General features: G+C 42.3%; 1 protein-coding gene and 1 long non-coding RNA gene across 4 annotated transcripts in view; one reads left to right on the top strand and one right to left on the bottom strand.

Annotated features, from left to right (window-relative positions):
- Window positions 1–232: 232 nt before the first annotated feature.
- LOC141927412 (uncharacterized) lies at window positions 233–2,734 on the bottom strand. Its single transcript, XR_012624381.1, has 2 exons — window positions 2,624–2,734; window positions 233–2,441 (listed from the first exon to the last, which is right to left on the bottom strand). It is a non-coding gene; the product is annotated as an uncharacterized LOC141927412 (long non-coding RNA).
- Window positions 2,735–2,921: 187 nt separating this feature from the next.
- The window catches only part of GOLIM4 (golgi integral membrane protein 4), a 34,791-nt gene continuing 23,438 nt past the window's right edge, over window positions 2,922–14,274 (top strand). Inside the window, exon 1 of one of the 3 annotated variants that reach the window (XM_074834318.1) lies at window positions 2,922–3,651. In XM_074834318.1, coding sequence (XP_074690419.1) covers window positions 3,465–3,651 — 187 coding nt within the window. In that variant the 5' untranslated portion in view covers window positions 2,922–3,464. The remainder of the gene's footprint in view (window positions 3,652–14,274) is intronic. The other 2 variants (XM_074834317.1, XM_074834319.1) reach the window with 2 other exon arrangements.

Below are 14,274 nucleotides of genomic sequence, written 5' to 3' on the forward strand. Positions count from 1 at the left end.
TGTACTTTGTAGCTGGAGAGGTAATAACGTACGCCTTGCCAGTACATTCCTTAACTTCTGGCAACCAAATGAATGGGCTGTGACTTGTATGGGACAACCTTCACTGTACATTTCCATCACTGTGGATCCCTGATCCATTGATTGGTAGGATTTTAAAAATAAATAAAAAGACCTGCTACCTGATCTATTTAACTACTGTGTTCATTGGATCATTCTGGAAAATCTCAAAGCTGTTCAATGATCATTTTTATTAGAATCTGGTATCCCTAGCTACAAAATAATCACAGAATCAGGCTTAATAAAACTGACAGTGAAAAAATTAAAGAACATACAAGAGAATTACATTAAGAGGAAGAAAACAAACAAAGGAAACAAAAACCCCATGTAGTTCTGCAATGTCCAAACTTACTGAGAACTGGCTTCCCACATCTTGTGGTTGATCATGAGAACCCATGTCCCAAAGAAATGGGGTATTTCTAACAACTCTCCCCTGAACAGGCTCCCTGTCATCCACTTGAGTCTGAGCACATCTGAGCCTTTCCTTCCATCAGAGAACTTACAGTGTTATACTTTATATATTGCTCCTCTAATTTCTCAGAACTTATAGGAACTTCATTTTGCTCAATATTTCTACGACCTAGTTAAATTTGTCTGAAATCGGCCAACGTGTTGGCCAACTGCTTGTACTTACAAGGCACAAACTGACAGCCAGTTTGATTGCACAAGCCTCATTTGCTTAGGAAATTAAGCTAAAGATGATAAATAGGTGTGTATTAATGCCTGCCCATGAATTCCCCGTTGCAGCCTCCAAGCATGCTTCCCATGGTACAACATGGCTCAGAAAGCACTTATCCTCCATCTTTTCTGATTAGATCAGTAACTTATTCAGTGATTAGTCAAAGTAACATTCCTCTCCTAGCAACTAATTTAATGCTTTTTAATACATTACAGTCTCTTTTAGGTCCAAACCTTTCTATTTTGGGACCTCCAATTCAAATTTGCCTAATAGCTTCACATAATAGTCCCTTGCTCCCAATAAATTCCTCATTTTAACTCTAATTGGTTTGCTCATGAAGAATCACAATTTACATGAGCTGAAGAGGAGATATATCGCTAGCTATTACTGAATATAAGTAATATTTGATTAAGCAAAGGAGTTACTAATTTGCTTTTTTCTCAGCATTTGTTAATGATATGTCCAATTTCTACAAGGAGATTAAGTATATTTACAACATAATCAATTAAATGTATTTGGAATAGGTATTAAATAACGATGTCACTTCAGTGTCCTCTTAAATTTATGGTGTCTATGTAACCCAAAGTGACTGCAGTATTCAGATGAAGTTGCTGGTTAGCCAATTGTTCTCCAGTGCAAAGGGATCAAAACTAAAGGCGCAATCTGCTTTTATGAAAGGTAATGTAAGCAAGAAGTGGAAACACCAGAAATAAAATAATTTGAATCTCTGCGATACTGAAGTATAAATCATCTTCAGTGATTTCGAGGTCTCGGTCTAGAAATAAAGAATTGTCTCATTCTACGTTACTGAGCTCAGCCTGAGGACCCTGGTCATGTAAAAATGCTCAGGACATCTCTGAAAGAGCCTGGGAGAGGAAAGGAAGCTGGAGTTTGGGTGATACTAAGAAACCTACTGGAACTACTTTGTGAAAGAAATGGATACTATAAACCTGCCTGAAGATGAGTCATTTTGAAACACTCGTGGCTTTGAACAGAAGTTTTTAAATGTAACTTCAAGAATTTCAGGAAGCTTCTTAAAGGCAAGGGAAAAGAATATGATTTTTTTTTTTTTTTTTTTTTTAAAGTATCACTGTTTCAAAGCAATTACAATTTCTTCCTGGGTGTCTAACTCATAACATTGAACACTTCAGTCCTCAAACGGAGAGCAAGGCATTCCGTTAAATTAAAAGACAACAAATATAAATTTGAAATACGTTTAGGTAGAAGTCATACTAGCTCGTGGTACTGACTGCTATTAATTACTGCTATACGTAGAATGTTTGAATAACAAATTTTTAAGCCTCTTTGATGTAGTTTTTCTTTTGCAGCCAGAATAATGCCTGTGAAAACCACAGATCACCGAGTTAGATATATTTAGAAAAAAATAACTTTGGAGTATGTCTTTGATTTTTTTTTTTTTTTTTTTTGCTTATTATTACTTCTAGTTTAGCTTGGTTCTTGGTTGTTTTTCTTTCCTGTAATAAAATCCACTAATAGTGAGAACTCTAGTTATGCCAGTTCTGAAATGCCGCCGATTAAGGACAAACAGTTTCAGGCACGGCGGCGGCATTTGGGAGCAGTGCCCTGGCACAGACACAGCCTGAGCCTGAGCGAAGATTCACCAGCGGCCTGAGCGCGGCTCTTGAAGGAAAAGGCAAAGAGCGGAGGCCGAGACGCGCGGTACCTCAGGGGTACGGTCAACGCCCTGTGAAAAAGATAAAATAATCTGATGCCGAGTGTCAATAAATCAGGGGGTTGGTTATAAAAACAGGCTCTTTGGGATTTCGCCTTCTCCGTACGGGAGCCCTCAGCCGCCCGCAGGCCCCGGTGTGGCCGCGGGGGCCGGTGCCCCCCAAGCGCCGTGTCACCCCCCGGCCCGTTCCGCACCCGCCAGCGCCTCGTCCCACGCAGTGTCACCCCCTTGCTCGCCGCCTCACGGGGGGCCGGGCGGGCGCGCAGGCCCCGGGAGGCCGCCCCGCGTCTCCCCCCAGCCCCGGGTCGGGCCGGGCGTGAGGAGAGGGGCGGGCGGCGGGAAGCGAGGCGCCCGGCGGGGCGGACGGACGCGGCGGGCACCCAATGCGCTCCGGCGCTGCCGCCCCGAAGGGAGGGGAGAGACCCGCGGTTGGGCCCAATGAGGCCGCGCCCGGAGCGGGACTTCCTTCGGGGATCCCGCGGCGGGGAGCCGCGGCGGAGCGGGGCTGACACGTAAGTGCGGGGCCGGGGGAGTTGCCTTTGTTCCTCTCCGGTGGCGGCGGCGGCGGAGCCTCTGGGCGGGCGGGTCCGGGCCGAAGGCGCCGCCTGAGGGGAGCGGGGAGCCGCCCCCCCCCTCCTCCCGCAGGCCGCGCTCGCTGACGCCGCTGCCCGCCCCTGCCGCGGGGAACCGGGACGGGCAGCCGGGGCCGCCCCCTCAGGGCCGGGCAGCGGCGTCGCGGCCGCAGCATGCGGCTGGGCCGCCCGCCCCGCGCCCCGCAGAGTCCCGCCGGCTCCGCTCCGACGCGCAGGGCCCGCAGGCAGGGGGAAGCCGCCCGGGGCGTCGCGGCGGTGCCCAGGGGCTGAGGCGGTCGGCCGGGCCGGCCCGTCCCTCCCTCCGTCCCTCCCTCCTCCTCCTCCTCTTCCTCCTCCCGACGCGGGCCCGGGGCCTCCGATGTCGCCGTCTCGTCGTCCGCCGCCTCCAGCTGCCCGCTGCTGAGCCGTGAGGGGCGGGGGCCCTCGGGACCCCGCCGGGGACATGGGCAACGGGATGTGCTCCCGAAAACAGAAGCGGATTTTCCAGACCCTCCTGCTCTTGACTGTGGTGTTCGGCTTCCTCTACGGGGCGATGCTCTACTACGAGCTGCAGGGCCAGCTGAGGAAGGCTGAGGCCACGGCGCTCAAGTACCAGCAGCATCAAGAGTCCCTCTCAGCTCAGTTACAAGGTACTTACCTCGGCAGGAGCTTCTGCCGCCCTTCCCTAAGGCTTGCAGAATGCCCTCCTCCTCCTCCTTCTCCTCCCCCTCCTCCTCTGGGGAAGTCTGGGTGCCAGCTGTCCAGCCTCACAAAGTTTTGCTCCTTCCACGCTTCTAACCCTTCTCCCTCCAGCCTGCAGGGTTTGATATCTCTCCGTGGGTAGGATCCTACCCTTGCTGAAGTCACTGTGAGTTTTTGTCACGGGCTCCAAGAGAGCTCTCATTCCCCCTCGCTCTCACACATTTTACAGAGTGACTCTTACTCCCAAAGGACTGCACATCACTTTGTAATTCCTGGTATAAATGGAAAAGGCAGGCATACCGCCTGCCGCTCCGCTAGCAGGACAGACCGCATCCAGTTCTGGCAGTTTTGCGTGCTTCTGTGTTCTTAGCGGTATTAATTTTATGCTGCTGAGAGAACGTTCAGCTGCAAAAATGCAAGGCTGCAGTTCCTGGGCAGCATAAACCTTAAATAGCTCCAGGAAGGAGAAGAAGAGTATTCTGATACAGCATGTTTTTAAAGGGTATTTTGAAAGTGAAGTTCAAATACGTTATTTGGATAAGACTGTTGTATTACTTTTGGAATAACTTTGAATTTCTTGGCTTAAAGCTGCCACGTAACAGATCCTTGTGTATCTAGGTTTAAGGATGCACCAAATGTGGGCACCCTGTACTTGATGAAAAGATGCCACTGTCTGACATCTACATTGTCCAGAAATCAGATGCAAAGCAGCAGATACACATGTGAACCATCAATTCTCTAGAAAGTGCAAGACCTCAGTGCCTCTCTGATTCTCGAGTGCAAGGTTATCAGGTTGGCATATACAAAGCCCAGAGCCAACTTTCAAAATTCCTTAGAGTTGTATTTCTCAAAACTGTACAAAACAAGAGTAAGAGTGGTCTGCTCTAGCAGTGTAACGTTACTTAACTTCAGGGTGATCTTCAACCAGACGTTTCACCATGGAAGCATACATAAAAGCACACCTAGAGGCATGTAGTTTTTATGCAGAGTGCAGAATTGGGCTTATGCTGTTAGATTCTCGTAGTGATTTGTTACTTGAATATGTTTAGCTATGATCTGAGACTATTGTTGCCTAGTATTTCAATTTCGGGCCATTTCCAAGTAATGCTGTGGAAAAATTTGACAGAAGCTTTCATTTTAGTCACAAAAAAGGTATAAATGTTTGTCTGGGAGATGGGTATGTGGCAGATGGCTAAAGGGCTGCTTTTGCTAGTCTGTGTATTTGCCAACAATATTTGAAGAGGACACAGGAACATCTTGTTCTCAAGCTAAACTTCAACAAGTTTAGCTTTTTCTGTTGCTCTGGCTATACCAAAGAGGAGCATGTGACAAACTTTATCCTAACACAGAGGGAGAGATTCTCTTGATCAGATATATTGGGTCTCGACTGTTAGTTTAAACCTTCTATGTCTGAAACATTATTTTCAGTAGCCATCATCTATCCACCTAAGTTCATGGAAGCCGCAGGCAACTAGTAGTTGATAAATGCAGTGAAAACATTGCATTTTATATAAGTATTCTCTTGCTTGTTTTGGTGTATCAATGAGAAATGTAAAATATGGACCAGAAGCTGAAAGCATGAATGCATTTGATTATCAGTGCAATAAATTCACGTGGTTCTGGGACCCATGCCAATGTATCAAACCTATTAAGCAGGAGATCTTATCTATGCCTAGTATGGTAACAGTAAACCTTGTTTAAAAAAGATAATTACTAGCAGTTAAGTCACAGAATACAAGGAAAAATAAAATGTAACAATAAAATTGGTTGTTTAAATTTTCCTGTATTATGGCAATAGCTAATATACCTGAAAGAGGGTGAGGCTGAGAGCCCACAGATGTACTAAATGCAGCAGCAAGCCTTAGATGCCTAATCTCTCACTAAAGTAAATGGAAGCTATATGTCTGAGGACTTCGGAGGATTTGGGCCTAGTGAGCTAGAAATAAACTTATCTTCCCTGTCTTTCCCTGTACATTTAATGACTCTTTCTGAAACGGCCTGCCCTGTAAAATCACTTGGATTTTTGCAGTAGGAGTTTGTTAGTGCGGAGAACATAGAGAATGGAGAACCTGTGCCTATGCCCAACTCACCTGGAGATAAGCAATCACTGTGCTAACTGGTGATGTTCAACACCAGAACCATTTCTGAACCTTTCCTATTTAACTCTTTGATATGGAACAGCAGGAAGGAATTTTCTTTAAACAGAGACTTTGAAACAACATGAAATGATGACAGAAAATCCTGTGTTTGCAGGTGCAGTATCTGACTGTACTTTGAACTCTTGATTTTAAATCAATATTTCTGTTGCCAAACAAAAAAAACCCTCTAAGAATATCTAGACTACATTTCTTTGCTGTCCTTAACATGAGAGATTATTCTTTTATGAGAACAATAAAATGTATCACTACTACAGCAGTGCAACTTATCTTTCCCATGCAGTGTAATCAGTTTATAGATACTGGTCTAGGGTTAACTTTGGGGCCTGAAGTATGATGGGAGCACTCTGAAATCTTTTAAGCAGGAACCAGTTAAAGGGCAAGGTCACTGACGTGGCATGGCCAGTAGGAAAAGAGGGTGCTGTGTCAACAGTGGCTGATTTTTTTAGTGTTTATAGTTCTCTTCTGGGGGATTAAATAAGAGTTTAAAGCTCGTTACAAGCTGAGGAGAGAACCAAACTTTGGACTTCTACTTCCTGAACAACCATTTGTCAGTAGGCTTTATTGTTTTAAATTTTCTTAAAAAAAAAAAAGAAAAAGAAAAAAAAAAAAGGTAACTTCTTGAAGTTGTCCTTTTGTGGATCCTGAGGCTGTATTGTACTGGGCTGGCTGTGCTCCTAGAAGGCTGACTGGATTGAAATGCTTGGATGACAGTGAAATACTGAATTCTGGTTGGGTTTTGTTGTGACTGCTGGTGCCTATAATGACAGTTACTTTCCTGGTTGTACACAGAGGAACGCTGTTAGGGCTTCTGGGTGAAACTTGAGTCAGTTTGTACAATGCTTAAGGATTGCAGGGAACTCCTGAGTTTATGCATAAGGTTGCAGTTTTGGACCTGAATGCCTTTGGTCTGCCCAAAATCTTAAGAAGGATCATCAGATGTAGCTTGGAGTGCAGCCTCCCTTCACCTCCTACTTCCCACTCTACTATTTTTCTATCTCTGCATGTTTTTTTAGGTATTTCATGTATGTAGGTAATAAGAACTTTCCTTTTGGTACTTGCCAGTTCTTTGTGCCTGAATGCACAGTGCTTTCTCATTTTGCTTGAAAAGCCAGTCATCTTAGATTTTTATCTTTTTCATTGCCTTGATTTGCTCAAACGCAGCATGTGAAGAAAACTAAATCTTCAGTGTATGTGGGAAAACAGCACTCACATCCACCAAGGGAGAATGTACAGATCACTGAAAAATGGTTCAGGAAGAGGTCTCAAAACAGTTAACCCATGCACCTCATTTGAAGAGGGCTGCATATGACTGTTTTGTAGGGAGTTCTGCTTTTTCTGGTGTTCGCAGCTTCAGCTATCAGATGAGAAGTATTTGTGCCTCTTGAAATAAGACCAGGATGCGATTGGAGGGATGGCAGACTTGGGGAACACAGTAAGAATAACTGGTTTGGAGAGGCTGGGATCTTAAACTCACCCCCTTCGACAGCTCACATAGAAAATTTTGTATTTGAAGGCTCAACTTCTCACAAAAAAGAATGTCAAACTTTGCATTTTTAGCTCTTTAACAAAGTTCTGATGGGCATGGAGAAAGTAGGGCTGCTTTTGTAACCCACAAAGGGAGACAAAATTTCTTAGCTGCTAAGAAAACCTAAAGTTGTCGTTATCTGTACGTCTTTCATAGAGAAGCTGAACTTCCCAGTAAGCTGATTATTTTTAAATCTCATTTTCTGAGCATTATATGTTCAAAATGTGAAGATAATCTTATTTAGTATTTCTTAAAATGATAAAAACAAAAGTTGGCACTCTTAGTTGGACACATCTTTATAACAGGCAAAGTCTTAAATTATTGGCCATATAGGAACAGACTTCAGTTGTTAGAACAGAAAAGCATTGACAGCTGTAGATGAACCTGATTGTATCTTTGACTGCTTCAAGATGGAACGTATCTACAAATGTCTTTTTACCCCTTACAGCTTCTGTCTTCTTATCCTCTGGGTATTAAGTAACCCCTTGTGTGCTATTTAAATCTGTTTAATCTGTTTTAATCCCTAACCCTAATAACAGCCTACATTTAGTGCCTTTTATACCTTAATTTTCCTCCTCTTGGAGTCTTAACATACCTGATGGCTTCAGGCAATCTCCGTGCAGTCTGAGACCATACTGTAATCTTTCTTGGGAGCCAACCCAGCAGGGACTCTGAACTTGAGAGTTCAGAGTTTGCCCTACTGTAGGCAAGGTGTGGATTTCCTGGCAAGCAAACGTAGAATTCCTCTGTGCCTGTTGTGCTATTTCTCCTAAACTGAGGCCCCTCCTTGGAGGTGACCTGCTAGAAGTTGATCGGATCTACAGCAGCTCTACGTATAGAGACTTGCATAATGCATCACAATACTAGATCACAGTTCTGTGTAACTTTTGAGATTAATATTTATTATGTCAGTCCGCATGCTAACTACATAGGTGCCAGAGCTGCCCTTAGTGAAGTGCATACCAATGTGGATGTACTTCACTAGCTCACCCCTCTTTTATAGTACTCTAAATTTCTACCTTAAGTTGTCAGAGCTAGGAAGAACTAGCAGTACTGTTGATGGCTTATTTTTCACATGCATCATACAAACAGAGCTACATCTAGGCAGCTGCTATATGGTTTGGTTGTTCTCCGTAATAAAGGCAGCCTGAATTCCTGTCATTCCTATTAGTTTCAGATTGCATGTAACACTACAGTGCTTATTTTGACTGCGTTTTGTTGCTATCTGAGATCTGAAAGATTTGTGGTAGCACTAGCAGAGGTTAGTTCTCTGTGCACTATTGGCATGCGGGTGTGCTTCAACACCGAGTACAGTACTGCACGAAAAGGCAAACCCAGCAGCCCTACTTCTGCTGCCTGGCTTCCTGAAGTGGTATGCTTTGGTTTGTAACCTCATTGAAGAATCTGTCTTTTGTACTTCCCTTCACTGGGTATTTAATGGCCTATATACTTAAAACACATTAAACATTTGAAATCATTTGTGCAATATTTGAATATGAAAGATCTATATGGTGTAAATTTATATTCATATGTGCATTTGTATGTACATATATGTATATATAAAAAGTATATTTAGATAGATATACGCCTGTTTTGCAGCTCAACCTGAAGGTTTTGGGCTATCTGGAATTACCCAGATTTCTTCATGATCCAAGTACAGAAAAGGTGCTGGAGCTTTGGTTCAGTTAACTCAGGTAGCTGGTTTGTTCCTTCTAGGTCCATAATGAGTAAGAGTCCCAGCAGCTGAATTCTTTGACTGGAAAGATAAATTGAGCAAATGCCTGTATTGATGCATTTTTTTCATTCCTGTAATCCGTGCCCGAATGCCCTTAAATTACTTTCCTTGTGGACATAATACTTCTGGGATAAATTTCTACCAGTGCTGCAATGTTACATCTGCACGTGAGTTGGAATCTGGGCCGAAGAGCACAGAGCGTGTAGTCTGAAGGAATATTAAGCAGCATGAGGTAATAGGGTGGTTTTGTTCCCTGGGTTTTGTTGTTCCTGCTCCCCAGTTTAATACTGGGCCTGGTAGCTAACAGACTGATGCAAGATAGAGCCAATATCCTGAAACTGCTTGTTACTGATGATGATTTAAACCTTTTTAAGGCGAGTGGTCTGTCTGAGTTTATGAACATTTCAGAGCTGAGAGGGCAGGCAGGAGGCAAGATGGGTGGAAGTTTTGGTGAGTTTGCATTCTGACTTCAACAGTCATCTTCTGTCACACATTCCTAGCAGGCAACGGTTTGGCAGAAGCTTCTGCATCGCCTAAAAAATCATCAGCTTTGTTGGAGGGAGACCAGTGGAGAAGCAGAGGATGAAACAGCCACGCTCATGATCTGACAATTGTAGCTGCAAACTGAGCCAGAAATCCTGTAGACAACAGTGTAGCTTAAGTGGCGGCAGGCTGTGCTAAGCACATCGTGTGGGAAGAGTCTTGGGGTCATTGTAACTTTGCAATTGTACTGACAAAACTTTAAAGTTAATATCTTGAAAGTTAGGCATGGTTGCTTTACTGTTAAAACCAAAGCTTAAACCACAGAGTGGAATTACTTCCTTACTTTTTACATGAGCAACACTGATTGAATTCTTAGGTCTTAAATATGATGTTCCAAACACATTGTCTCACTGGGCTGATTGTTTTGCTGGGCAGGATACAGGCTGTCAGCCTGTGTATCTGGGTGGGGCGACCTTATGAGTAAGGTTTCCACCCACTCTGACATTATAGCATCTCTTGTGTAGTGGTGAGGATATTGCCAGCAATTTGTGGCTAATATAGTTCACTTTGCTCATTTTGGAATAGGATCCTTGCATAGAAAAAATAATTAAATGTCTCCTGCTGAAAGTCAGGTGCTGTTTTGAGGTTTAATGGTAATGAAAGCTAAATAATTCAGATTACTGAAAAAAAATGAACTATACAGAACAACTAATCAAGGCAGAATCTTTTGTCAGGTTATTTTTTTTCTTAGGAATTTTAGGATTCAGGGGCATGAATTTCTAGTCATGTTGGAGCCCGAGGCAAGCACTTAAGGAATTCAGCCTGTGTGGATGCAGTTGTTCCTTGTTTAAAGGAAGGTCTTCTGAGCTGGATGTAATTCTGATCTTCTGGTGATCTAGCGTAAACCAAATTTCCTGAGATTTTTCTACTATGTATCATTAAATAAGAATAAAAGAAACTGCAATTACTCCACCTCTTCCTCTACATTTCCACCCCCCACCCCCCAGGTATCTGAAATTAGCCTAGTATCTTATTTTCCTGAGGTGACTCAGATCCCCGAGTTTGGCAGTCATTTCTAGGGCTTAATTGCAGAGATGTTGAGAGAAATGTGACCTGCTTGTGCTCCTGGAGGGCAGAGTACACAGTCTATTCCTATCCGTGCCACCACCTTGAACAATGCCGTTGTCAGTGTCTCAGTTAATCTGTCATACTCAGATGCATATTTTGAGGTTTGACAGTGATCTTCTGTTACCAAAAGAAAAAAAAAAAAAAGATTATGAACCACTAACTCAAGCTATTGATTTCTGTGTGCAGTTTTTTGAAACGTACCACTGGAGCTGACTCCAAGTCCCCTGTGTTGGAACTCTCAAGAACTAGTTTAAGGAAGCAGTTTAGCAGGTTTGTAGGGTGATAACCATAGCTATTACATCAGTTTTTGCTATATTCCATTACAATAAAAATCCAAATGTAAGCTTCAGTTAGGAGAGACCATTAGAACAACACACGTGCATATATATAGATTGCGTTGTTTTTCTTCAGTGTCGATTTTGCACTAGTTTATGAATATACATATATATTTATATAGAACCCAATACCATGTAGATAGAATCACTAGACTTCTGCATAAAATTGAAAAAAAAGTCTAAAAGAATTTTTGAGAGAAGGAACAGGCCTTTGTTTCCTGGAGCTGAGAGTTGAGCAAACCCAGACATTCAGAGATGATGTGAGAAAGAAACTGTTGTCTCTGCAGCTCCTCTGATTGTGTGTTTTCTTCAAAATGATCTGGTGTGTCATGACAAAAATGGCAGAATAATGGAGAGAAGAAAATCATAAAAAGCAAAAGGAATGGAATTTTTTTAGAATTTTTATGCTAACTTTAAGAATTTAAGTCTAAAATCACTCCACAGGTTTTGTTTGAACTATTTGCATTTATTGCTTCAGAAAAAAATATCTGTAGCCTAGATAGGTGTATAGAAAACAGCATATGCAAGGTGAGATGCTAATCTAACCCAGCATGTCATAACCGTGGGTGGCACCAAAGGTTTGAAGAAATCTTTTGTGGAGCGCGCAGGAAATCTTTTCTGGGGTGGAAAATGTGATCTGTTTCCTAATAAAAGTCATGTCTGAAGCCCAACTGTTAGGGATTAAATATTTAATTGCATTTAATATCCCTTCTCAAACTTTTCTTTTTAGCAGCAGCTATTTCAGTTTACTTCTTCAATATGATAAATACCTCCCTATATCCCAACATATATTGCAATTTGTTTTTAAATCTGTTGTTTCCTAGAGGTGTTATTGACTTTCTAAGAAAGGGAGTACATGAGGCAGCGTGGAGTAAAAGGATTCTATTAAATGTAGATGTTCACTCCAGTTTAGAAATAAATTTTCATGTCATCCTTATAATTGAATAGAGGCCACAACTATTTCCTATAAATATAAGCATGTGTTTCTGGGGTGAACTGCATTAGTGTGACATTCCCCAGCATTCCCCCATTTCCAGAACTGCAGTCAAAGCAAAAATTTAAAGATCTGCAACACTTCTTCACATTGTGCTTCAGATTTCCTCCTTTCTTTTTTGCGGATGCAAAGCTGACGGTTTGATAAGCATATGAATTTTCCTACATGCTTATCTGATCTCTCCACACATTCCAGAGTCTTCTTGAAGTTCTGTCATGATGAGTTCTGATACCTTGTCTAATCTGTTATCAAGCTCTGCAATGTTAGTCTGGGAAAACCCCTTGATAGAAGGCAAGTTTCGTAGAGAGCATCAGTGATAATTCTTGTCCTGGGCAAGACACCAGGGACTGAGTTGGAGTTTGTAGAGCCAAAAGCAGGAGTCTCACAGCTCTAGTTAAGGAGTCACCTGTGAGCTTGAATGGATTCCCAGCGCTCAGTGTCATGTCAGCTACCAGGATACAGGTAATTCCCAAACTATTATTTGGGTTTTCAGATCTATTCCAACTTACCCAGAAGAAAATCCATGTTCCAAGATGGAAAATGTTATATAAAAATGCATGTAGTCAGTTCTCTGCTATCTTTGGGTAGATCTTATCTGACTTACCGCTAAACTTTGACCTAAGCACAGGCACTTGGTCAGTCTCCATCCACAGCTCTGTGTGGAGCTGTTTTAGTAGCAGTGGTGTATCGTTTGTGTAGAACCACTCTGCGTCGGGAGCACGGTGCAGGACATCGCTGGCGTACAGCTATCTGCCTGCGCTCAAGCTAGTCACACCCAAAACTCCATAAATTGCTCAAGTCCCATTCTCCAGTTCTAGTTTCTTGTTGGAGTACTGACTAAATCAGAGGCACAGGTTTACTTTAGTTGATAGGTTATTTTTGGTGCAGGATCTTTGAAAGCAGTAGATGTTATGTTTTCTCATCGTGCAGTTGAAATCAGTGGTAGGTCTATGACAGAAGCTACAAAACCTCTGAATATGAAGATCCAGATAATAAATACAAATTTCTTAAAATTATTAATAACTGAGCAATGTAAATTACTACAGAATTAAGTCAAAGCAGTGGTTATTTTTAAGCACAACTGCCGATGCGTGGTTTAGTTTGCTAGGAGGAATTCTGCTCTTTTGCAGTGACTGGCTGTAATTTGACAAAGCTATTACTTGATCATTCTTCTTGTGAGTAAATTGAAAAGTGTAGGAGTTTCTTTTAAAGTAAATTGTCATACTGTATGCAGTGCTGGTTGTGGTTTCCAGTGAGCAAAATGAGAGCAGTCCATCTCTGCCTGTATGCAAATTGTTCCATAATTAAGACAGAACAATGCTCACTTTTCACACAAAATCAGTTTCACATTATCTGGGCTTCTATTTGCATCCTTTTTGTATAAATTCAAAACAGAAAACTTCAAGGGCGTAATACATGAAATGCCTTCAATGTTTTGTTCAATGTATAGTAAATACATGGTTTCTGTAATGCTGCTTTCTTGCACCATACTTAAAACACAGTTTTCTTAGTCTTTATTGTGGGAATACTTCCACTGTTCCTTAGATGTTTGCAATGTCGCTGGAATATCCATTTATTGCTAAACTCTCAGTTGAGAGTCTTTGAAATAAATGGAGTGCATACTGTGACCTGTATGGGTAGTAACTGGTGGGGAATCCTGATACTTGTTCAGGAGCTGCCCACAGTTTGATAATCTCTTTCTGATAAGATTATCAGTGGTGAAATAGTGGATCTCCTTGTTTGAAGCCAGATTTACTGACTTAAATACAGAGCTGGAAGCTTGGAGAGCAGGTCTTGCTGTATGACTAATGTGTTCTCTAGCATAAAACGTTAGCATCAGACGAGTCAAGAAATATCTTCTGAGATCAAAATTTTAATTATTGTCATTAGACTAGAAAATCTGTCCTACATGCTGTACTAAAGGGATTCTTCCTTGGCTCATGGAAATGCTTTACTCTCAGCAGAAAAGCTATTTGCATGGGTTCACATTTTAAATGGTTCTATTTGCAGTGACAAGAATTGGAAATTTAACAATTTTTCTAACAAGTCTATGTTCTACAGACCTTCATAGTGTTACTAGAAAAGTGTCAGTGAGGCTCACCACACACTGCTGGTTCAGTTCAACTCTGCCACAGTCTGAGAGAAAATAATATTGAATGTTACCAAGACTACTGAAATCTGCCGGTTTTAAACGAAAGGTATCACTGTAAGC

Source organism: Strix aluco, chromosome 9 (genome assembly GCF_031877795.1).
Source record: "Strix aluco isolate bStrAlu1 chromosome 9, bStrAlu1.hap1, whole genome shotgun sequence".
In the NCBI taxonomy this organism is placed as follows: domain Eukaryota; kingdom Metazoa; phylum Chordata; class Aves; order Strigiformes; family Strigidae; genus Strix; species Strix aluco.